The sequence below is a fragment of the Lutra lutra genome, chromosome 4 (assembly GCF_902655055.1).
Source record: "Lutra lutra chromosome 4, mLutLut1.2, whole genome shotgun sequence".
Lineage (NCBI taxonomy): Eukaryota > Metazoa > Chordata > Mammalia > Carnivora > Mustelidae > Lutra > Lutra lutra.
The window spans coordinates 145,239,221-145,264,109 of record NC_062281.1 but is presented as its reverse complement, the minus strand read 5'-3'; the positions used below and the strand labels follow the sequence as shown (position 1 = coordinate 145,264,109).

General features: G+C 45.3%; 1 protein-coding gene across 1 annotated transcript in view; it reads left to right on the top strand.

Moving 5' to 3' along the window:
- Positions 1 to 24,889, top strand: part of PGM1 (phosphoglucomutase 1) — a 62,857-nt gene continuing 37,968 nt past the window's right edge. The window contains exon 1 of the mRNA XM_047726303.1: positions 1 to 449. Coding sequence (XP_047582259.1) covers positions 204 to 449 — 246 coding nt within the window. The 5' untranslated portion in view covers positions 1 to 203. The remainder of the gene's footprint in view (positions 450 to 24,889) is intronic.

Sequence of the window (24,889 nt, the reverse complement as noted above, 5' to 3'; positions counted from 1 at the left end):
CCCCCGGGACCTGAAAAGTGGGGCCAGCGGCGGAGGGAGGGCCCCGTCCCCTGTCCCTTTAAGGAGGAGGGCCGGGCGCAGGCGAGAGAGCTGGCGTTGCCCCTACCCCGTCCGAACCCTCACCCCAGAGCAGCAGCAGCCACAGCTCCGGCCGCCCCACGGTTAGCAGAGTCAGCTCCGGCCCCAGGAAGCGAGTCGCCACCATGGTGAAGATTGTGACGGTTAAGACCCAGGCGTACCCGGACCAGAAGCCGGGCACGAGCGGGCTGCGGAAGCGGGTGAAGGTGTTTCAGAGCAGCACCAACTACGCGGAGAATTTCATCCAGAGTATCATCTCCACGGTGGAGCCGGCGCAGCGGCAGGAGGCCACCCTGGTGGTGGGCGGGGACGGCAGGTTCTACATGAAGGAGGCCATCCAGCTCATCGTCCGCATCGCCGCCGCCAACGGGGTAAGGGACGCGCCGACTGCTCCGTGGCGTGCACCCGGCGCGGGGCCGTGCGCGACGTGCGGCCCGTGTCGCCCGACCGCCCCCTGCCGCGCTCGGCCCGGCCACTTCCGCGCGCGGCTGCCCCAGTCTCCACCCCCCCGCCCCTCTGCGCTCGCGCTTCGCGACCGGCAGGCCCCGCGGAGGTCGCTGCGTGCTGGAAGGCGGCCACCGGCCTCCGCCGAGCTGCTAGATCGACTCCCCGGGGGGGCGGGCGAGTGGAACTTGACCTTGGGAGGACCGACCCTCTGCCACCTGCCCCGCCCTTCTTTCTCCTCCTCCCTCCTTTCTTCCCCTCCCCTTCCCTCCCCTCCTCCTGCTGAGGCCTCTGACATTTACATTAACCTTTCCGGTGACTGAAGATTTGGTTTCAGCTCACGGTGCAGTCACCTTAACCGGGAAAGGTTAGAGGGCCTCTGCCCTGCTCAGAACCCCTCGCATCCCGCTCGTTTGCCTGCTATTTGCCTGCTATTCTCGTCTGGGACTGGCGCTTCCCACTGGCAGGGAACCCGACGCCTTGGGGCAGGGGTGGCGGGAGCGCCCGCCCAGTTGGTGCGTGAGGCCCTCGGGGCTGAGAAGGAGGTTGCAGTCTCGATCCCCACACCCTAGTTTGCTTCGGGACAGCTCCTGCCCTTGCACGGCCTGGTTGCTGGGGCAAAGGCTTTTGAAACGACTAGTATTTGCACCGGTGGTGCTTCTACAAGTGTTGCATCGAGGAGCTGGAGCCGAATTTTCAATAGAACAGAAACTGCATACCCAAGGATACTCTTATGCAAGCCCTAGAGGCTGGCCAGGAAATTAATGCAACACCTTGGCTCGTCCCCTCCCCACTTTCCCCACCAGCTAAGGACCGTTAACTGACTTTATGGGCAGGTCCACTCCGATAGGTGAAACTCTGAAATAGATTTTTTTTTAAATAAAGATTTTATTTATTTATTTGACAGACAGAGATCACAAGTAGGCAGAGAGGCAGGCACAGAGAGAGGGGGAAGCAGGCTCCCTGCTGAGCAGAGAGACCGATGCGGGTCTCGATCCCAGGACCCTGGAATCATGACCTGAGCGGAAGGCAGAGGCCTTAACCCACTGAGCCACCCAGGCGCCCCTGAAATAGATTTTTAAGTAAACCTGATCAACGAAAAGGTGAATTTATAAAATAAGTTAAATTGGGGCTGATCATTCATTCACTTTTTAAAAAACGTTTTCTAACGAGTTTTTCTCTGTGTATTTAAAATAAGTTTTGGGGCGCCTGGGTGGCTTAGTTGTTGGGCATCTGCCTTCGGCTAGGGTCATGGTCCCAGCGTCCTGGGATCGAGCCTTGCGTCGGGCTCCCAGCTCAGCGGGAAGCCTGCTTCTCCCTCTCCCACTCTCCCTGCTTGTGTTCCCTCTCTAGCTGTGTCTCTCTCTAATAAATCAATAAAATCTTTAAAAAAAAATAAATAAGCTTTGACTTTTACCCAACTCTTTTGAACTCATTCCCTTTAGTAATATTTTTATTCATTTTAGTAGTATTTTATCTTTAACATAAAAGCATCATTCTGCCAAGCACTATGAAAAGCTCTAAACATGCGGTGTCTGATTTATGCTTGGGCCTGAAGAGGTCGATGCTATTATAGGCATCTTCAAGTTGCCAGTGAGAAAACTGAAGCCAGGCAGCTTAAAGAGGAACTGCCGTGGCAGTACCCTGAGTCTAACATTGACCTGCCAGTTCCAGCTTCTGGGAATAAAGGGATGCTTGAATCTTTATAGATCTATTTTTCTGGTCATCTGTAAATTCTATTCTGGGCCGATCTACATCTGCCTCCCCGGGTCAGAAATTTAAAAGCATCAAGGAGACAAGGCCCTCTGGGTAGAAGGTGCTCTTGAGTTTTCAGACAACCACAAATTCCCTTGAAAGAAAGTGAACTGTATCCAGTAGAGCCCTTCAGTTCCTCATCACCCGTGTGGAATATATACATTCATTCATTCCACAGAGATTGAACTTATACCATGTGCAGGGAACTGTGTGGAAGAAAGAGACACTTCAGGCACAAGACTCGTCCTTAAGGAGCTTGCTGACAGCACAGTGGGGATTTTAGAGGTCTAAATGGAAAGTTGTCCATCGGGAGGAATGTGGGGTAGAAAGGAAGAAATTAGGCTAGGACTAAAAAAATATGTTCTTAAAACCCCATCTCCCTTCAGCTACTGCCCTTTTGCTTTTCCCCTCTTTGGCCAGTGGCCACACTGATTTTTTACTCATTCACTTACCACTTCACTGCAGTCTGGCTTCTGCTTCCTCCACCACTCCATTAAACTTGCTCTTGCCAAGGTTACGAAGGACTTTCTGGTTGCTAAATCCATTGGATACTCTTTTAGGCTTCATTTGCCCTTTGGTTGCCTTTGGCACTACTGGTTTTGCAGTTTTAAAGTCCTCCTTCCCTTGTCTTGATCACTCTCCTGATTCTACTCACACTTTTTTTTTTTTTTTTAGAGTTCCTTCATGGATTGCTTGCCCTGTGCACACCCTAGCTGTTCCCTAGGTTTCTGTCCTCAGCTTTCTGCTCGCTGATTTTGTTCCCTGTCTCTATATATCTCTCTCTCCATACCAGGGATTTAAGTATGCTACTCCTCTCTTCTTCTTCTTTTTTTTTTAAGATTTTACTTATTTATTTGACAGACAGATCACAAGTAGGCAGAGAGGCAGGCAGAGAGAAAGAGGGGGAAGCAGGCTCCCCGCTGAGCAGATGAGCCCAACTCGGGGCTCAATCCCAGGACCCTGGCCAGGATCACGACCCAAGCTGAAGGCAGAGGCTTAACCCACTGAGCCAGCCAGGCGCCTCCTACTCCGCTCTTCTTTTTTTTTTTTTAAAGATTTTATTTATTTATTTGACAGACAGAGATCACAAGTAGGCAGAGAGGCAGGCAGAGAGAGCGACGGGGAAGCAGGCTCCCTGCTGAGTAGAGAGATGTGGGACTCGATCCCAGGACCCTGAGGTCATGACCTGAGCCGAAGGCAGAGGCTTAACCACTGAGCCACCCAGGTACCCCTGCTACTCCTCTCTTCTGGTGTGAATCAATTCACATAGCATCTTCTGAAAATTTCCCCCCAAAACCTTTCTCTGCCATTTTCATTCCCCTATGAATTCTTCCTTTCTCATAGATACCTCTAGTATAGTTAATCAAATCCCAGTGAAACTATATTTACATGTGACACTACCCCCTAGAAAGTAAACTTCTTTAAGACAGGGTCTGGTGTTGTCTGTATTTGTAGTACCTACGATAGTGTAGCTTTCAGTGAGTCCTTGTTTAATTGCCCTGAATTGTGAAGGATGAGGAATACACTTTAAGTTAAGCAGATTCCGGGACACGTGGGTGGCTCAGTCAGTTAAGCATCTGCCTTTGCAGCTTGGGTCATGATCCCAGGGTCCTGGGATTGAGTCCAGAATCAGGCTCCCTGCTCGGTGGGGATCCTGCTTCTCCCTCAGCCACTGCTCCCCCTGCTTGTGCTCTCTCTGACAAATAAATAAACAAAATCTTAAAAAATGAAATAAGCAAATTCCAGCCCTTAAAGCCAATGTATAGTTGGTGACCAATGCTGGTATTCTCTTCAAACATTTACTATGTTGTCCTGAGTACTTGGGATATAAAATATTCCTTCCCTCAGCAAAAACATTGTAGAAGGAAGTAGATGAGAATAAACAGAGAAGCACAGTGCATTAGGTGTTACTGTTGGAGGTATGTGCCAGGTACTGAAAGGGGGAAGAGCATGGAGGGCTGTAGAGGTATCCCCTGCTTTCTGGAAGTTTGTCTTATGCCACTTGACTTTTATGAATGACCTACGTTAAATGCCTGTTCTTGTAAACGGCAAACCAAAAGAAATCTGAAAAGGACTTTTGCTCTATGAAAAAAAGGTGAAAGTGAAAGCAGAGGTCAGACTTCGGTGTGCAGGGAGCCATTGGAGAGGCCACAAGGACCCACCCCCAACAGCAAGAGTGGCCCCACCAAGCGCCTTCCCAGAGCTGTACTCAGCATCTCAGCATGAAGCCGCCAGAGCTTTGAACTGTGCCTGTGAGCTTCTGTGCTGTGTCTTGACTTATTCTGTGCTGTGTCTTGACTTGTGTCCATTAGCAAGAGGTTTCCTAAGGTATCAGAAAACCATAAGAGGTTTATTTTTGGGATCTGAGAACACTGAAAGTGGTAGCTGAACTGAGGCTTAAAGGGCTCGTTGGAATTGCAGGTGGATTTGTCAAGGGGAAGAATTCTATGCACAAAAGAATAAAAATAGAGGAGTTGGAGACTGGGGGGGCAAGTTAGTTGATTTCTGATCCTTCCCCTGCCCGCCTCCCTCTTCCTGGTCTGTAAAGGTTGGAAATGATGAGACACCCGGAGAGGTTCTTGTGAGGATTAAATGAAACAACATGTTTAAAAGTACCTGCAGTCTCGACTACCTGGAAACTGACTGAATGACCCTTGTGGGGGAACCTCATGATGGACCTGGGGGGCAGGACTTTTGTGTTATTAGTGTTCTGCTGATAGGGGGACACCAAGTTCATCAGGCCCAACCTGATGCAGTTATTAACGCTGCTTCGTAGGTATCGGCACGGTCCCCACCTTCCTCTATCCCCAGTGACCCCAGCCAATACAAAGGGATTCCATGTTACTCAGAAGCCAATTGGGTTCAAGGCCAAAAACCTAGCTCAGATTAGCACAGTGAGAAAGGAATTTATGGGCCTCGGTTGCTGAGAAGTCTAACAGATACCAGTGCGGGCAACTTAGTTCAAACCATTCCTGATCTCTAAAAAATGCTCTTGGGCCCAGTGATCTGCACATGACCAGTCTTAGGAATTGGGAAAAGTTTGAACTCACAAGTAAATGAACGTCTGGATATTTTGAAGGATGGTTCATCATTATCTTCGGCAAAATAAAATAAATGCTTTCATGAGAACTTGTGAGTAAACAGGTTTTCTTAAATTCACAAAGATTCTTGTGCCCTGGATTCCTTTGATTAATCTATGGACCCCATCTCAGAATAATTTTATTTTAAAATAAATAAAATATAAAGGATTACAGAGGAAATAAAAATTGTATTGGAAATAAAATTATCAAAATGTTAACCAAGTTTGTGATATAGCAAGATATATATGCTTCTTTATTGACACATTAACAAAATTTAGTAGAAGGTCTAATACCATCTTACTTTAGAGTAGTGGTAAGTATAAATGATACTTTGATATATCTGCAATCTTAATATTTGAGATAACTATAATATGCTATGAAAATATCTGTGATTTTTTTTGAAGATTAGAGAGAGAGAGAGTGTGCGAGAGCGCACAAGTTGGGGGGAGGGGCAGAGGGAGAAGGAAAGAGAATCTCAAGCGGACTCCCTGCTGAGTCTGATATGAGGCTGGACCCCACGACCCTGAGATCATGACCTGAGCCGAAATCGAGAGTCAGACGCTTAATGGAGTGAGCCACCCAAGGTACCTCTGAAAAATATCTGTGATTTCTATTGATGATAAAGTCCCAGGTGGTATTAGTAATGATAATAATAATAAATTCTGTGGTTTACTGCCTAGGTTCAAAATTCAAGGGAATGTTAAATTTCATTTAGAGGTTAGTTTAAATAAAGATTTTGTTTGCTTTGCCATTCAAACTCACAGACCCAATTCAATTCTTCCCAGAGATCTCTTGCCAGTAGGGTCCAAGGATCCTGGGTTAAGAACCCCTGCATTAAACAGATGATCCCCTTTTAGTGTCAGATACTGCTTGCACTGAAATGGGCATCAAATACATGACACAGGGATTAATGGTCTCAGGTTCTCAGACTAAAGCAGTGGGGCTCGGATAACTTAGTCTTATTCACTATCTCTCATTTGGGATGGATCACTCTTTCTTTCTTTCTTTCTTTTTTTTTTTTAAAGATTTTTATTTATTTATTTATTTGTTAGAGAGAGAGAGAGAGGGAGCGAGCATGAGCACAGGCAGACAGAGTGGTAGGCAGAGGCAGAGGGAGAAGCAGGCTCCCCGCTGAGCAAGGAGCCCGATGTGGGACTCGATCCCAGGACGCTGGGATCATGACCTGAGCCGAAGGCAGCCGCTTAACCAACTGAGCCACCCAGGCGTCCCTGGATCACTCTTTCTTGAACTTTCATGAGGCCAGCTGCAAACACAGGTGAAGAGACATATTTCTAGATAAGAGTTCTGAGAAGGGAATGAAAGAATATTGGGTAGGACGGAGAATGTTTCGGGGACTCTGAGGTCATTGGTGTTAGGTAGAGCCTCCTTGCTACCCTTACTTGAAACCTGATATCCTTGGGGCAAGCATGACTTGCCACAGGATCATCTTTGGGTCACTTTTTAATACGGTATAACTCCTATTTAAAAAAAAAAAAAAAATGGGCACCTGGGTGGCTCAGTGGGTTAAGCCGCTGCCTTCGGCTCAGGTCATGATCTCAGGGTCCTGGGATTGAGGCCCGCATCGGGCTCTCTGCTCAGCAGGGAGCCTGCTTCCCTCTCTCTCTCTCTCTGCCTGCCTCTCTGTCTACTTGTGATCTCTCTCTGTCAAATAAATAAATAAAATCTTTAAAAAAAAAAAAAGTCCTTTAGTTATGAGGGGTTTATGAATGATTGTTCTCCCCCCGTTTACACTTTCTGAGTGGGAGTTGGTATTAAATACCAGGGTAAATAAGATACTGTCCTTTTCCATCCTGAAGTGTGCGGTCTTTGGGGGAGATAAGACACAAGAGGTACATACATGTGCAAAGAACAGAATTAGAAAAAGTGCTGAGTGGAGATAAGGGAGACAACATTCTGTTGGGGAAGGAAGTGTCAGAACTTGAATTGTGTCTTGAAGCATGGAGAGCGTGGGAACAGAAAAGAGGCCCCTTTATTGGAGTGGGTACATAGCAGAAAGAGGTTAGTTAGTTGAAGGAATGGACAGGACTGTTTAGAGCTGAGCACTTAGCCGCTAAACGGCCTTTGTTATGTAAAATATTTTAACAGAATTGTAGGGGGGAGGATGTCTCTCACTCTCTCTCACAGCTTCACTGATCTAAATCTGACTCTTCCCCTCTCACTCCTCACAGCACTGTACATTCCCGCTGCTACTCAGAGTTGCACCTACCAGAAGGAGAACAATTATAATTCAGCCAGTGTACTATGCAGCACTGGGCCCTGTGGCTTTCTCCTTGGCTCGTATCTGAAATCTCTGTTAGAGCTCCCTGGCAAGGCCCGGCATCCCACCGTAGCTCAGATTTGGAGGCTCTAGAAGATGACATTTTAAACTACCTCCCCAAGTGAATTTGATGTACACCATGTAGCCTGTATTTTAAGTCAAAAGATTGTACAATTACATAAGTTCAAAACGTTGTCACTCAAAACAGCAGTGGATTAAACAAAATAGAAGTTTTTCTCTGTCTCATGCCGTCGTCTAGGTGTCTCAGGCTAGGACTAGTGCAGTAGGTCCTTGGGACCCTCCTCTCCTTCAGGTCTGTGGCTCTGCTGTCTTAAAGGTGTTGCCTTTGCCCATCTGGCTGCGGCGGGGCGGGGTGGGGGGCGGCCATAACCTCAACCTCATTGCTGCTAGTGGGCACAGGAAAAAGATGGAGCAGAGCGTTTTTTCCCCCTTTAAACAGTCTGGAAATTGCACGCCTCACTCCTCCTCACAACCCACTGATTAGATTTTCCATACTTAACCTGCAAGGGCCAAAAAATGTAGACTTTATATTGGGAGGCACGTGGCCGGCCAGAAATGGGTGGTTCTGTTACCTTAAGAAAAGGAGTTGCAAAGAGAAAAATCTCTGCCACAGGCGTCTCTTTGGGTGTGCAGGTAACCGTGTCCACTCTTCTTCTCACCCATGAAATACATCACTCTGCCCCCTGGGGCAGCGGCTTAGGTTCCTTCCAATAAATATATATACTTACATAGTTACAGAAATAGAGCAGTCAGCAGCCATAGTGTTCACACTGTGCTGCTGGTGGGTGGGGAGTGCAGACTCCTTGCCCTGACCATGGAGTAGGTCCACAGGGAGCCCTGCCCTCTGGGAGGGACTCTCCTACTCTCTGTCCTCGGTGCTCACTTAGTCCTGGGCACTGCAGAGTAGATTCTGAGACTTTGTGGGATCTGCACAACTTTTGTATCCTGCTTCCTGCTCATGAAAGTTGGTGGATGTATGAAGGCAGGGGTTACTTTTGCAGACCAAGTTTTTGGTTTGTTTCACTATGTAATTACTTTGAAAGTTTATTAGGCTTCTTCCAGCCTATTCTGATCAATTCCGCATACTGATAACCCAGGGAAAATTCTCACATAGATAGGGTTTTAAGCCTGAAAACTTTATTTTTAAAAAATATTTTATTTATTTATTTATTTATTTTGAGAGAGAACGAGCAAGAGAGAGAGTGAGAGAGTGCGAGAGTCAGGGGAGGGGTAGACGCTGAGAGAGAGAAAGAGTCTCAAGCGGACTCCATGCTGGGTGCAGAGCCCAACGAGGGGCTTGATCTCATGACCCTGATATCATGACCAGTGCCGAAATCAAGAGTCAGATGCTTAACCAACTGGGCCACCCAGGCGCCCCAAGCCTGAAAACTTTAGCTTTGGCCTCTGTGCTCTGTCTCTTCTCGGACGTCTCCATCACTGATGCCTGCCTTGAGATAGGGAAAGCTAGGCTGAGTAAGAAAGCAGTATCCTTAATCAGATCTTTGCTGATGGGTCAGTTTTCATTGTCTAGAAAAGAATCCTGGGAAAGAGTTGAGGCCACAGCCCTTTCTTCTACACCTGCTGCTTCATGGAGAGCTGCCTTAGCTTGGGGACATATAGTGGTCATCTCGACTCTACAAGGCCACAAATTACTGAACTCGGGCAACATAGTTTGCAGGCCACAGTCAAAGATATTTCCCGTAGTGGAGCTTTAACTTCATTTTTGCCTGTGGATTGGCAAGTCCTTGCCTGAGCTCCTCTCTACTGTGGCAAGAAGCAGCCAACAACTGCTCCCGTTTTGAATTTCTCCCATTTGCCCAGGTTTGACTGACCAGTGGTCTGCCTTCCAGGGTAGCAGTGGTGACAGTTTTGCCATGGCATAAAAGGTATGCTGATGCTGCATATTTTAGGTTCTGTTCTGGTGCAGAAGATCAGATTGTATCATTAGTTAACATATACCTTTGGCTGTGAAAAAAAGTCTCAAAATAAGTTACTTAAACAAAATATAAGTTCATAGTAATAGAACTCTTTCTGTAATAGACTGGGTGTGGGCAGTCCTGAGCTGGTGTGGTGGGGCTATTGTATAAGGGGTTCTGTATTTCTTTTCTTTTTTGCTTGGCCTTCCTAGTGAGTTGCCCGTATCTGCATGAGCTAAGATGGCTGCCTACCGCATAGGGTCATTCCAGGTAACAGGAAGGAAGTGGAATGAAGGCACACCTTTCTCAGAAACTGTACATCATTTATTTTACTCACATCTTCTGTGCCAAAACGTAGTCTAAGGCCTCCTCTAGCAGCAAGGGAGGCTAGGTTATATCCATGTTATTCTGGGAGCTGTGTATCAGGCTAAACATTGGGGGTGTCAATGGAAAGGAATGGGATAACTGGTGTTGGGGGACACTCAGCAGTCCTCACTATCCAAACATGCTTTCCAAATCTGCTGAAAACCCCGAAGTCATTTTCAAGTGATAGAGTTACAGAAGAAGACAGAAACAATTTTATATAGGGAACTAGATTTTTGGAAGAGAACCTATCATGTATTCCAACTGCCATCTTAGAAAGGAACCAAGCCACAAACATTCCTATTGTGGAGGGCTTTTTAAATAAACTACTTTATTGAGATATGATTCACATATCACACAATTCACCCATTCAAAGTGGACAATTTAGTATCTTTTAATGTGTTCACAGACTTGTGCAACTATCACCACAATCTAATTTTAGAATATTTCCATGACCCGAAGGGAAGCCTGTGTATTAGCAGTCAATCCCTCTTATTTCCTTATGCTTTTGGTTCTAAGCAACCACTTGTATACCTTAGGTCTCTGTAAATTTGTGTGGGTGGGTTTTACATGGCCCAGTTTTGGTTGCTAGGCAGAAGTTACATTTAACAAGGGAAGTCCCAAGAGGACGAGAAGCAGAGTCAAAGCGTTTGTGTCCAGAACAGTGGAATTAGTGTCCCATGTGTATGTGCTGTGCTGAGCACTGGAGACACAGAGATGAAGATGACCCCTTTCTCAAGGAGCCTTTGGTTGGTTGGGGGAGGACTGACACAAAAAATGAAAATCACAACTAGGTTTTTCTTAGCAGATTCTCTTGTCCAAAGCAGACCAGGCTGTCAAAAAAAAGGAGGAGAAATTTCTCCAGGAGAATAGCTTCTTCATTTTCATGAGTGTAAGCAATCAGATTTCTTTTTTTACAAACATATTTGAACTTATATATCCAAATTAGTTTTGTACCCTGCCAAATCACCACTCTGGGAACCGTACACTTATTCCAGTGATGCGTCTAGTGCTCAAAGCATTCTGAAACTCCTCTATGGGAATTATTTTTCAGCCAGTCGGTTTATGGGTCACCTAGGAAAACCAGTCACATTATTTTATAGTCATGCCTCATTTTTCACCTAAAACTATGTAACAAGATTTGATCACCCACTTTATTCATTAGACATGGCTCCAACCAATTTTTGTCTCTTTCCAAAGTTCAAATCTATTCTCAGAGGATGAAATTTGTTATGACTGAAGACTTTCAAAGGAAGTGCCACAGACTGTTAAGACAGTTGCTGAGAAAGAGTTCCAGAAATGTTAGTACAGTGTGAGCACTGTTTGAATAAATATGTTGCTTCCCAAGATGATTGTTTTGAAGGAGATAGCATTAATTTAAATGAAAATACTCCAGCATAACTGTTTAAAACGAGTTGCCATATTTTGTGCTGCCCTGCTGAGAAAATGTCTTAGAAGGAGGTTCATGCTGAGGGAGGTTCTGGCATTCTGCTTTCCTTCTGCAGATGCCCATGTTGGCCTGGGGATATGGTTCTCTTCCACTCTGGTAGACATCTAAACATGCTTTGGCTAGGCATTTAGAAATTGTGCATTATGAGAAGGTTTGTTAAAACGCAAGACAAAATGGCTCCGACCTGGGATGAGAGTCTTGTCAGTGCTAAGCCACAGAAACCAGAAACCTAGATGTTAAGCTTGTGCCCGCCTGACTCCAAGGGCTTGTTCAGGGTTGCACAGAGGCCAGAAGATAGAGCTGGGATGGCATACCTGGATGGGGCTGAGAAGATGGAGCTGGGATGGCATACCTGGGTGGGGCTGGGGAAGGATCTTTTGCTTTAGTCGTAAAGCTATTATGTTACACTGCCTCATGGGGACTCTGAGAAATGCATTCTGTGGAGCAGAATGAAATGAAGTAAGTTTGAAAATGAAGCAAAAGGGAAATAAATGTAGGAAACTCAAATGGAATTGGGAGTAAGGTTGGCACCTGTTCCAAAAGCCAGACTGCCTCTCTGAGCTGGGCCACGAGTTGGCACCAAGCCCTGTGTAGTCAAATCCATGAGACAAACATGATCACACAGTTCCCCATATAGCCAGTTCCCCCATGTGTAGATTTGGTATAAAAAGAGTAATAATAATACCTGCCTTGAAATGTCCATGTGAGGATGGAGCAGAATTCATGAAGTGCTTACATAGTGGCTGACATTGTCTTTAGTAAATGGAAGATTTGGGTAGTTCTAATGATCATTATGGTTCTTCCAAACGCCAAGGTTATTGGAGGGTGGAGAGCGGGTCTTCTGTGTGTTGCCACCATACCCTCCACACAGAAGTTTTACTCTATCTCTAGCCATACATTATCCCTTGAATTCTGTCTGTGAGGCAGAGTTGCTGTGACTGTTCGTCACAGGCTCATTGAGTTGAGACCTTTACCTTGTTGGAGTTCTGAGGCAGTCCTTCCTTCCTCTTTGAGCGTTTGGTGGCTCCATGTGTCCTACGTGTGTATGGCTGCATCACCCCAGTCTCAGCCCCTGCCTTCACATGTGTCTGTCTTCTCTTCTGTCTATTTTAAGGATACTTGTTACTGGATTTAGGGCCCACCCAAATAATTCATGATGGTTTCAGCTCGAGATCCTTCATTAATCTCCAACGTCGCATTCACAGGTTCCAGGTGGACATATCTTTGCGAGGAAAGGGTGGCAATGGCTACCATTCAGTCCACTTTCAGCTGTCTGAAGAGAAGTTCAGGGAATCGGTTAAACACACAGGTGAGCAACCAGCTCCACCTTGAGCAGGGAGGGGAGAACAAGGATGCCTTCTCCCATGAGTGAGACCTCAGCTGAGAGTGAAGTAAGGAAGAAGTCAGGGAGCAGTCCCTGGTTTAATGTATATGGCTCATACCTTCATTGTTCGATTTAAAAGTCTGCTGCTGGGAATAATTGCTGAGAAGATTCCAGAACCCCATAATCCAAAGTGCTTCTGTAGACTTCTGACCTAATGTCAAGATGGAAGACAGGTAACATGGTGGCTCCCTGAATCTTACCAAACGACTTCAGTGCCCAGTGATGGGTTGGAATAGAAGATTTCAGTGCAAATGTCAGTTGTACAACTAACTTAGAATACAATATCATGGAGCCCTGCTTAACCGATGCAAAGCTCAATTTTCTCATTTGTAAAATGGGATTAATTCTAATACCTGTCCCATCAGTGAGTTTTATGAGGATTAAATAATGGGCACACAAAGGTTTTGGGAACTCTAAGATGCAACCCAGATGTGCGTTATGATGGTTGTTTTGAAATTCCACTCTTGCTTCAGGAAAGTCACCCCACTGGTCTGATGTATGCCTCCTGCCAAAACAAATCTCCACATGCAGTTTTATCCAGCATCTCTCAAAGTCCAAACCCCAGATGTGCTAACGAATAACCAGAAAGTACAGCTATCAGGCCATTTTGAGGATCTTAGTGGGATATCAGAATGACCTCTTTTGCATTTGAATTTGGTGGCAGCATAGCTTTTGATGTCAGACAGACTTGAATTTGATTCCTGGATATGCTGGTTATTAGCAGTTTAATCTGGGGCAAAATTGAACTCTTTTTAAAAACTCATTTATAAAATTAATACAATATATCATAGAGGTATGTTTAGGAAATAATAAGGTACGTGTTGGAAGTCACCTGGCGTAATGCCTCACATATAGTCGTAAGCTTGTTGCTAGTGGGGATTTTGATGGGAAATACAGACACCTTAAACTTCTCTTTGCTAAGGGTCCCCCAGCTGGCTCCCACCTTCTCAGTTTTACTTCTCAGCTTTGTCAATGACCTATCAAGATGCTTCACACCCGTTGGTCTATAAATTTCAGAACAGAAATGTCTTTCTTACAGAGAGTAAGTGTTTCCTGCGCAGGGCCTGAGGGGTAGAGGGGATGGGGGAACCAGTTCTACAGAACTTGAGGCTTTCGGTAATATATTATCAGTCTGATACTTAGTTATCTCATCTCAAAAGAACATAGCCACCAGCCCAAGTAACCCAAAGAACCCAGAATAACCCAAATAACCCCAGATAAGCAAAACTGTCCCCGAGTAGCTCCAGTGCCCATCACAGCGTTGGGTGTCTGCACACCACGTCTCCCCCTCAGGCATTCCGTGTAGCCGTTCTAGTGAACGGTTGGATCTGCTGGCTCCCGCAGCTTCTCCCGAATAGTACTTGAGGGGCTGCTTCCGTCCCTGAGACATTTGCTGAGCTTCCCGTCGTTGCTCAGTATTGTGCTGTGCACGGGGTGTCCACGAGCGCATCGGGACAGTCTCAGCACCCCATGGAGCTCACTGTCCAGTGGGCCTTACAACAGGTGACAGGTGCCTCCTTTAGGGTGCCATTGGGAGCCCTAGGGAGGGGGGCTTGGCGAAGCAGTCGGGGGAAGCTTCCAGGGGAGATGCGTTCGAGTCAGGTCTTGAAGGATGAAGAAAAGGAAGCCAGGAAATGGCGGGGATGTTCTGTGTAATGGAGTATGGGGAAAACAAGGAGGCCATTGTGGAAAGGAAGCCCACAGGCTTAGACATTAAAATAGAAGTCTTCCTAACTCCTGTTGTGCAGGAAGCCAGGAGGCGGCCAGGTAGCCAGTGGTGAGTTATCACCACGCGGGTCCTTAATGCCCGATGCTTCCTTTTACACACAGGCCAGCCTAAGACGCCGCCTAAGAATTGTCTTTTGACTCTGGTAGGAAGGGAGAATCATGGATGGAGACTTAGGTTAGCAAAGCTAAAATGCTCTTTATAAGGAGGACTGGGCCACAGGATTTGTCTAGTAATGCATCAAAGCTCTTGACTGACTTGTCTTTAACCAGAATATATGGCCTACAACGGTCTGTATGTGACCGGCTGTTTTCATCACGGCAAGTCTTTTCCCTTGGCTTAGTTGATCTAAATCCATATTGTAGAATGTGTGATGCACAGTCCACTCAGTTAAAGCACACACCAAAATTTATTAAAAAAAAATTAGACATGCAATGGAACTGTGCTTCTTCCTACAGATACTAGTGGAAGGACCATTAGTGGAAGGGCTGAGATGCTGGGTGGGCCTCTTTTTCTCTTGTTAGGTTTAGTTTCTCTCTCTCCCTGACTGTCTCTCACCTCTTTTTCCCCCACACTGAAGTTGGCTTCTGGGAACGAGCTCCTTTCTGTCGCTCTCTGCCTGCAGTGATACGGGGCTCCTCTTGGAAGCAGCCCAAGTGTTGGGCCTCACCCTCACAGACTAACCAGCTCTGCTCCTTTCACTACTGCAATTTCTAGCTCTGTTCCTGATTGCTTTTGCACAAGTCTGTGTGCTATAGAAATTACCTAAAATGCCAGTACTCAGTGGAGTGTGCTCTAGTGTGGATGCTTTATGGTTTGGGAAGTCGTCTGATGCTGGGAGTAATGTTATAGTTGAGGTCAGTCTCAGGACAGGAGACCTACTGGGCAACTGCCTGGAAAAGCACCTTTGTGATCAGAAACCTTAGCCGCAGAGGTCGTAGACCGCTCTCACTTCAACAGTGCAACCATCAAATATTTAGCGACTGTCCCCTCTTCATTCCAGGTACCAAGGTTACAAAATGTGCTGTCCCCTCTTCGCCGAGTGAGGGCGGAGGCTTGTTTGTATATACCAAGCTGTGGTGCATCCTGTGTTATTTAGTGGTAAGAACCAAGCACCCTGAGGCAAAGAATAGGGGTACCTGTGGGGAGAGGTCTAGCCAAGGACCTCTCAGACCAGCCACCATACTGCGGGGGGGGGGGGGGGGCGGTCAGCTGTCCCTGGAGCTGGGCTTGCCTTTAAAAAAAAATTATATTTATTTATATTAAAAATTTTCTAATATTAGTTTCACAGGGCTGCTACAACCAAATACAACAAACGGTGTGGCTTAAAACGACAGAAATTTATTTTCTCACAGTCCTGGAGGCTTATAGAGGGGCCATGTTCCCTCTGAAGGTTCCAGGGAATCCTCCCCTGCCTCTTCCAGCTGCGGGGGTGGCCATAGTCACCGGTGAGCAGGGCTCCCGTCTCTGCTTCTGGCCTCGCTAGCTTTTCTTCCCCCTGTGCCTCTGTCCCTGGATCTCTACACCCTATATGAAGACACCAGTCATTGGATTTAGGACCTACTCTAATCTAGTATAACCTCTTAATTTGATCACATCTGCAGAGACTCTTTTTTTCAAATAAGGTCATATTCACAGACATCTGGGGTTAGGAATTCAACATAACTTTTTTTGGGCAGGGGGAGGCATTTTCAACCCACAACCTGTGCTCTGTCCACCAAGTGCAGGGGGTTGTGCAGACCACCAAAGCTCTTTTACTTTACACGTGGGCCATATCCCTTTGACAGGCACCTGGTATTCATTTCCTCTTCATTTTCTTTAAATTCAAATATGCTTGGTCACCCAAAGGAGCCAGACAGCTTAAGTGGGAGCTTTGGCATTAAAACTGGTGTTGAAACCTGTCTTTCCAATTGGTTAGTTGCAAGTCGTGGAGCAAGTCGTTCACTTCTCTCAGCCTCAGTGTCCTCTTCTGTAAAATGGGAACGGTGAGATTACCTGCATCTCTAGGCTGTTATTAAGCCTGCATGAGGGGCGCCTGGGTGGCTCAGTCAGTTAAGCATCTGCCTTCGGCTTAGGTCATGATCCCAGGGTCCTGGGACTGAGACCCGCATCGGGCTCCTTATGCAGCACGGGAGCCTGCCTCACCCTCTCCCACTCCCCCTGTTTGTGTGCTCACTCTCTCTCTTCTATCAAGTAAATAATAAAATCTTAAAAAAAAACACACACAAAAAAAAGCCTGCATGAGAACCTGTGTGTACTGCTCTGCACTGGGCCGTATTGCTCTTTATACCATTTCATTTCATCTTTTCAACAACTCTGAAAATATTGGTATTTATACTCCTATTTCACAGTTGAGGAAAAAGAAGGTAAGTGATTTGCCCAAGATCCCTAAGATAGTAAAAATTATCCAGAGTTGGGATCAAACCCAGATTTCCACCATGCTTCATTCCTAGAGGTAGGCTTGAGGGAGAAAGAGAGCATGCACAAGTGGGGTGAGGGGGGAGAGGTAGAGGGAGCGGGGGAGAGAGAATTTCAAGGAGACTCCGCACTGAGCGTGGAGCCAGATCCCATGACCCTGAGATCATGACCTGAGCTGAAATCAAGAGTTGGGTACCTAACTGACTGAGCCACCCAGGTTCCCCAGGCTAGACAATTTTTTTTTTTTTAGATTTTATTTATCTATTTGAGATAGAGAGCGGAGAACACAACCAGGGGTGGGGGGAGAGGGAAAGGGAGAAGCAGGCTCTCCACTGATCAGGGAGCCACCCGGATGTGGAGCTTGATCCCAGGACTCTGGATCATGACCCAAGGCAAAGGCAGGTGCTTAACCAACTGAGCCACCCAGACGCCCCATAGATTGCTGTTTTTAAAAAAGCTATTGTTGATCATTTGCCATTTACATGGCTACATACTATGGTAAGAAGCAGCATAGCACGAAGGCTGAGTGGGCTCTGGAACCAGATCGCCTGTGTTCAAACCCAGCTCCACAGTTTCCCAGCTAATTGGCCTTGGGCAGATGATAAACCAGTATCCTCAGTATCCCTAGGTGTCCTTGTCCTTAAGATGGTGCTGAGAATGATAGCATTGATTTTACAGTGCTGTTGTGGAGATCTAATGAGTTGATGCTTATAAAGCCCTTGGAACATTGCCCAACATACAGACCTACTGTAGTTATTTTCTGCATGTAACAACCTTAAAAGCAGGTGTCATTGTCTCTATTTTACAAATAAGAAAACTGAGGCCAGGAAGGCCATACACAGCCAGAGGTGGCAAAGGCAGGATTCAGACCCAGGCCTATCTGACTCCAAAGCCCTCTGGTTGGAGCAGGGGCCGTAGTTTCCCTTTCCCCCACCTTTCCCTTGCCCGTTGTACATTCCATGACCCAGTCCTACCTAGATAGCGTCGGTTGTTTCCTGCCTGGTCTAACCCGCTCTAGAGATCAGAGGCTGGGTTAGAAGGATGTGATCAGTCCTTATCCACGTGTCTTTCTGATTTTGGTAGTTTGGATAACATTTATTGACTGCCACACTCTGGTTAGGCATTCTGATAAGCACTTTATATGTCTTTTCTCATATACTGTCAAAATTTTTATAGGAAGCTTTACTACCCTTATTTCGCAGAAACTTAGGCTCACAAAGATTCCACAGAAAAAGACATCACCTGTTTGTGGCCACCTTCATTCACTTCCTTTATACCTGGACATCCTAGTTTGGTCAGGCCTTGCAGTTGAAAAAATCCTTAATAATGAGACAGAGAACGACCTCACCATATCTTTTCTCTTCTTAAAAATCCAGAAATCCCTTCGTATTTTAATTATGTGATAGAGGGCCAACCACAGTCTGCAACAAAACTCTAGGGGGCATGATTCCCATTGTATTTGGGGTGAGTGGGCCCCCTGGTCCCTGGGTTGTGTGATGCCTTGTGAGGTCATGAGAAATCTTGACTGTTTTTCCATTTCCTACCACAAGAGGGAAACATACAACCACAAGTGATTTGAACACCAAATTTTTAGATCCATTTTTTAGATTATTTAATTAATTCCTTTTTCCTTTTTTTTTTTTTTTTAAACCCAAGGGGTTTTCATACATATTTCTGGTGATAGCCAGAATATGGGCAAATACTCTGTTAGCACCGAATGAATATTCTTAAGGGAGTTAAATGAAAATTTTTTTTGAAGATGTTCCAAAAAGGAAACGGAAGATACCTATAAAAATTCTTTGTGAACCATGTAAGTTTCTGTTTTTATAGGTCAAAGTGATCGAATATTGGTAATTCCTGATAAAACAGGAGCCCTTCTCACAAGTGCGGTATGTAGGAAAAGGCCTCCTAAGCCCCTTGCATCTTCAAAGATTTGTTTTTGGTTTTAGCCACATGAATTAAGAATGCATTTGTGGAGGTGAGGAATGCCTTCCTTACCTTCTCTCTCACCTCTAGGAGCTCATATCTCCCTCTTGAGTTCCCAGATTAGCACTTCTTACTCCACTTTTTCTCTTTTAAATATGTTGACTTACCTCTCTCTCTCTTTAGACCAAAAGTTCCATGACAACTTGAGTCTGTCCTCTTCCCGTGGTCCATAGCGTTTGGTGAAATGAATGCAGCAAGTCAGTCTTTGTAGTAACTGCTGGCTGCATGGGTGGATAAACAGATGGACGGCAGACGGGACAGATGCTAAAGGACGTGCACGCTCTGATGCAACTATTTTATTTTTAATTTCAAAATATGCTCCAGGAGTCTTTTTGAGCCTGAGACTCTGCACAGCTCTAAGCCTTCCAGCCCTTGGAATTCTTCAGACCTTGTACCTTCTTTATAGTTTAATGCAATTTCTCTTTTTCTTTAAGGGACATTTCCTAACTCTGTTAAAACACATATACCCGTAGATAGGTATGAAACACAGCTGCATAGTTTCAGATTGATTCAGGGTAGTAATAAAAGCTAAGGCTTATGTAGGACTCACAAGGCAACAGAACCTGCAATGCTGAGTTCTTTAACTTTATTAACTCATTGTGTCTTTATAAGATAAACCATGCTGTATGTACTATTTTCTTTCTTTAACTCTCCTTAAAGGATGCATTGTTTAAATTGACATATAATTGACATGTAACATCATATTACTTTCAGGTGAACAGCATAATGATTTGATTTTTGTGTTATATATTTGTGCAAAATGATCACCATAGGTCTAAACAGGTATTATTTTCAGTCTCCATTTTAAAGATGAGAGAGTGAGGGCCCCAAGAAGTTGGGTATTTTGCCTAAGGGTCACCCAACTAGTAAGTGGTACTTACTAGTGTACTAAGTGGCATTCTATACCAGTTCTGGTTTTAGAACTTTTGTGTATCACCTCATTCAACTACGACTGCAAACAGTGAGTGAGCTAGGGGGTCTGTTATTCTCCCTGTTTTTTACAGATGAGGCCACGGGCGCACAAAGAGTTTGAATGATTTTTCCGAGGTCATACAGCTAGTGGCTGGCAGAGCTGGGTTACCAGCCTGTCAGTAGGGCCTCACAGTCCATTCCCTGAAACGTTACAGCTAACTGTCTGCATCTGATTATTTAAACTTCAAACTAAATATGGTACAAAGTTTTCGTGAATGTACCATTGTTCTCTTACCTCAGACTTAAAAGCGTAAGTCCAAATAGGTTGCTCAACTACACATTAGAAATTGGAAATATAAGATTAATCTGTTAGATAAACTAATATCCCAGATTCTCCTAACATACTTAAAATATCAAATATGCTTAGATTTTTCTCCTAAACTTACTGCAAAAATATTAATGCTACAAGTCTGATTTATTTTGTTATCTGTACACTATATGACTATGATTTACTTCATATCCATACTTAATTCTAAATTTTCCTATGTTTAAAAATGCCCTCTTCAGGGGGCACCTGGGTAGTGTATTGGGTTGAGCTTCCAAATCTTGGTTTCAACTCAGGTCATGATCTCATAGTCATGATCTCACGGTTGTGAGATCGAGCCCAGTGTCGGGCTCCACGCTCCACTTGGAGTCTGCTTAAGACTCTCCCTTTCTCTCACCCCCCCCGCCCCCACTCCCCCCACACGTGCATGTGTATGCTTTCTCTCTCACTTGCGCACTCTCTCAGATAAATAAATCCTTTAAAAAAAATGCCCTCTTCAAAAACGAGTCTCTCACCCCAACAGTTAGGAGTGATCTTTCCCATTGAATTGGGGTGACAGTGTCGGCTGGCCGAAGTGCATGTTGACCAGAAATCTGAACAGGAAACCACCCCAGTCCAGAACACAGGTCAATAGGGCGTCTCATGCAGCATGCGTTCACAGACCACATTCCCTAATTCTCACGTCTGCTGAATCTGCAGTCCCCGCCCTCTTGAGAAGATTCATGTAACCTATTTAATGCTTGATTCCATTCTGAATTGTTTTCCAGTTCTTTCCCTACACTGGGCCTGCAAACCTTAGAGATGTCTAAATGAGCCACAGGTGTCTCCTGAATAGCGTTCAGGTGTTCTCACATATTGTGTGGCCATCGGTCACCATTTATGGATATTCTCTTGACACGACTATCCCTGCCCCACAGCTCCTGAATTTACCGATCTTCCTAGTTCAGAGACTAACTAAATCGAATCTATACTTTTTTGAGTCCTAATGCTAGATTCCTGGGAGGGAAAATATGAGTGATCTAGCTTGGGACAGACATCCGCCTCTGGCGATCCTGGCCTGGCACCAGGGTCCTGTCGTAGAACATGGCTCTAGGAGTCTACTCTTATGGGGTGGCTAGAGCACAGTTCTCCGAGAAGAGAGGGGATGGGTGGAAGGCACTGTGTGGAGAAGGGGTCTGAGGAAAGAGGTTATTTGGGTGGTGTCTTCATGTTGGAGGAAAAAAAATCCCAGTAGGGCTCAAAGTAGCCCCAGGACTTAAAGTAGAAGTCTTGTGCAGGAGGCCGGCAGATGAGCAGCTTTGGTCAAGACCCCACTGATAGGATCCTCAGAGCCACTGCAGCTGAAGAAGGAATCCTTTTTTGCAGCCCTGTTCATCTTTTTCCAGTCTCTCCTTCTCAAAGGTATTTGATGCACCACTGGCATCCAGTTAACTTTCCAAAAACCTATCAGTTTAGATTCCTTTTGCTTAAAAGCTCCTTTAGCTTCTGGTGCCTACAAAATCAACTGCCGTGTGTTTCAGGAGACTCTGTAGTCATGCCCCAGCTCTTTCTCTGGTCTCACCCCATTCCTGTAATGTCTCAGGAGTTGTAGGTCTATGCATGGCACCTCTGGGACAGGGTTGAGGCCACCACACGGTGGTGGCTCCTTCGACGTGAACTTCTTCTTCTTCTTCTTTTTTTTAACTTTATTTATTTATTTGATAGAGAGAGACACAGTGAGAAAGGGAACACAAGCAGGGGGAGTGGGAGAGGGAAAAGCAGGCTTCCTGCAAAGCAGTGAGCCCAATGCCGGCTGGATCTCAGGACTCTGAGGTCATGACCTGAGCCGAAGGCAGATGCTTAACGCCCAAGCCACCCAGGCGCCCCTGACGTGAACTTCTTCTTCTTCTTCTTCTTTTTTAAAGATTTTATTTATTTATTTATTTGACAGACAGAAATCACAGGTAGGCAGAGAGGCAGGCAGAGAGAGAGGAGGAAGCAGGCTCGCCGCTGAGCAGAGAGCCCAATGCGGGGCTCGATCCCAGGACCCTGAGATCATGACCTGAGCCAAAGGCAGAGGCTTTAACCCACTGAGCCACCCAGGCGCCCCGGATGTGAACTTCTTAAGAACAAAGGTCCATGCACTTTTTTCTCTCCTCTTCCACCTCCTGAAAATGAAAAATGAATTTCACATCTTTAAATTTTTTTTCTAGTTCACAAAGCCTTTCAGAGATACTTGGCAAGGTCGTCCTCATAAAAACCTTGTGAGGCAGGTATGATCCCATTGTAGAGATGAGGAGACTGAGGATGGGGAGGCGGCTACATTTACTGATCTTCTGCTAGATGCCAGACACAGCACTACATGTTTTCACACACGTTACCCGATTCAATTCCCAGGACAACCTTGAGAGCTTTCCCCATTTTATAGACTCAGTGCAGTTAAGGAACTTGCTCAAGATGAAATTTCTCATGCAGTTCAAAGTCAAAGCTTTGAGCTCTGGTTGTGTCTGGCTCCTAAACATATGGTCTTTCCATTATCCTGTGATGCCTAGCCTGGGGCTGGCATTCACGACATCGTTACCTACTGTTGGTCGGAGAAATGAATAAGTGTCTTCCTGTCACTTGGGTCACACACCCCAACCACTCAGGCAGGCACCCTCAGCTGTCACAAGTGCTGGGTGATAATCCCCATTGTCTTTAGCCCAATTACTAGCTTTCTTCCTAGTGCTTCCATCTAGAGACAGGGTTAGCCATCCCACCCCCATGTCCACTACCGTGGCATAAGCTAAAGAACATGGTAGTCAGCTGTCCAGTAAGTATTTACCAATGGAAAGAAAGATAAATGATTAAAGAGTGGGCAAGTCTACAGTTTCTGTTGTGTTCCATCTACTAGTAAGGTATCCGCAGATCAGAACGGGAGCTGGAGTCTTTGTGAGGCCGGAAATGAAGGGGTTCATAACTCTGCCATCGTGAAATTGATTGGACCCAAGACCAGTATGAAAGTTCCTTGTCTGAAGGGAGTAATCCTTAAATCCCCCATATGGTTTAAATGTAATTTGTGTCATTGTGAAGGAGTACTGGCAACGCAGGCGAATTCATTAGGCCAAATTGGGTTCGCTATGCTCGACAGTAACGTTTCCGAAGATGAAGTTCAACCTTTGCTGGAGAGCTGAAACAAATGAGTTTCTTAATAGCCACCCCACTTAGTCTACACATCGTAGGAAGCTTCATGTTCTTAATGCCCCTTCTTTTTTAACCACACTTCACAGTTCATCTAACATTGCTGCTTCTGGTAATATTTTTATATGGGGTTGACTTCTACGGTGTCCATAAAATTATGACTCAGGCCAGTTTTTAGAATAGAAGCTTTTCTAGGGCAAGGGTTATATCTTTTTGCTTTAGTTTTGCATCCTGACCAACACCGTCCCAGACATACGTAGTTGCTGACAATGTTACTGTCCATCCTGGGGTATAGAACTCTTTCCTCTGGAGGTTTAGATTCAGCGTGCACTTAAATTGCTGGGTATTCGTTGACATGTGCCAGAGCCATGAGAGGGAATTTTCCCCAATCCATGCCTCGCTGGAGGGCTGGCTCACACACAGGGAGGAAAAGAGGCCATGTGTCCACCTAGATATTTCCATGCAAGAGGGATGCGCACTGGGTTCACTTAGTGACTTGATTCCACAGGTTAGACATGTCTGATCTCTTAGTGCTCAGTCACGGCCTGGTCACCCAGAAGTTTCCTTTTGCGTTAAATAATTTTTAAAATATAAAGATGATCTACAGGGAAGGTATATATAAAAAATCTTGAAATTAAGAGGCAAATAATAATCAACCCCTAGTGGCATACATATCAGGTTATTGGAAGAGTACCAACATTGTCAAGTTTGCAATATTTCTTTCTAAGCTTTGGAAAGTTATTTATTTTTTTTTAAATAGGATAATCTTTTTTTTTTTTTTTGAAGGTTTATTTATTTAAGAGAGAGAGAGCACATGAGCACAAGCAGGTGCAGGGGCAGAGAGGGAAGGAGAAACAGACTCACTGTTGAGCAGGGAGCCTCATGCAGAATGCAGTCTCTGTACTCTAGGATCATGACCTTAGCTGAAGGCAGATGCTTAATGGACTGAGCCACCCAGGGGCCCAGAAAGGTTTTTTTTTCAACTTTTAAGAATCAGAATAGTTCTATTTGGAATACTTCCTGTATCAGTTAGTTTTCAGATAGTTAGAAACTGGTGCTGTGTCCCAGAGAAGGTTTAATTCAGGAGAAGTGCTGCTTTTACAACACTTATGGTGTAAAAAAAATTTTTTTAGAAACAAGTTATGGTTCCCATGAAAACACACTGGTAAGCTGAGGTGTTCTAGCGTGTGATGTGGCCACGGTCTTCAAGGAAAAAAAAGTATTTCCTGTCCTTTGAAGCAAGAACCGTTGGATCTCATGCTGTGAAAAAAACCACTCTTATGATTGTATTTTTTTGTATTGAACATCTACTTTGAATTTGCATAATTATGCCTTGATTCTTCGTGACTTCTCGTTTTATGAAATTGATTTGCATTAATCAAACTGTAAATAAAATCAGTGCATGGGGGAAAAAAATCAACATGTTAACTCTCTTGGTTCCAGCTTCAGGAACTGAGCTTCAGCAAGAGATGGCAGACCATCAGCAGAGAACATGCTGGACCATGTGGCCAAAGACTTTCCAGCTGGGGATGTTGGAGTACCCTTTTGACCAAGTACCCCTAGGTCTAGCCTGGGATTTCAAGAACTTGGTTTT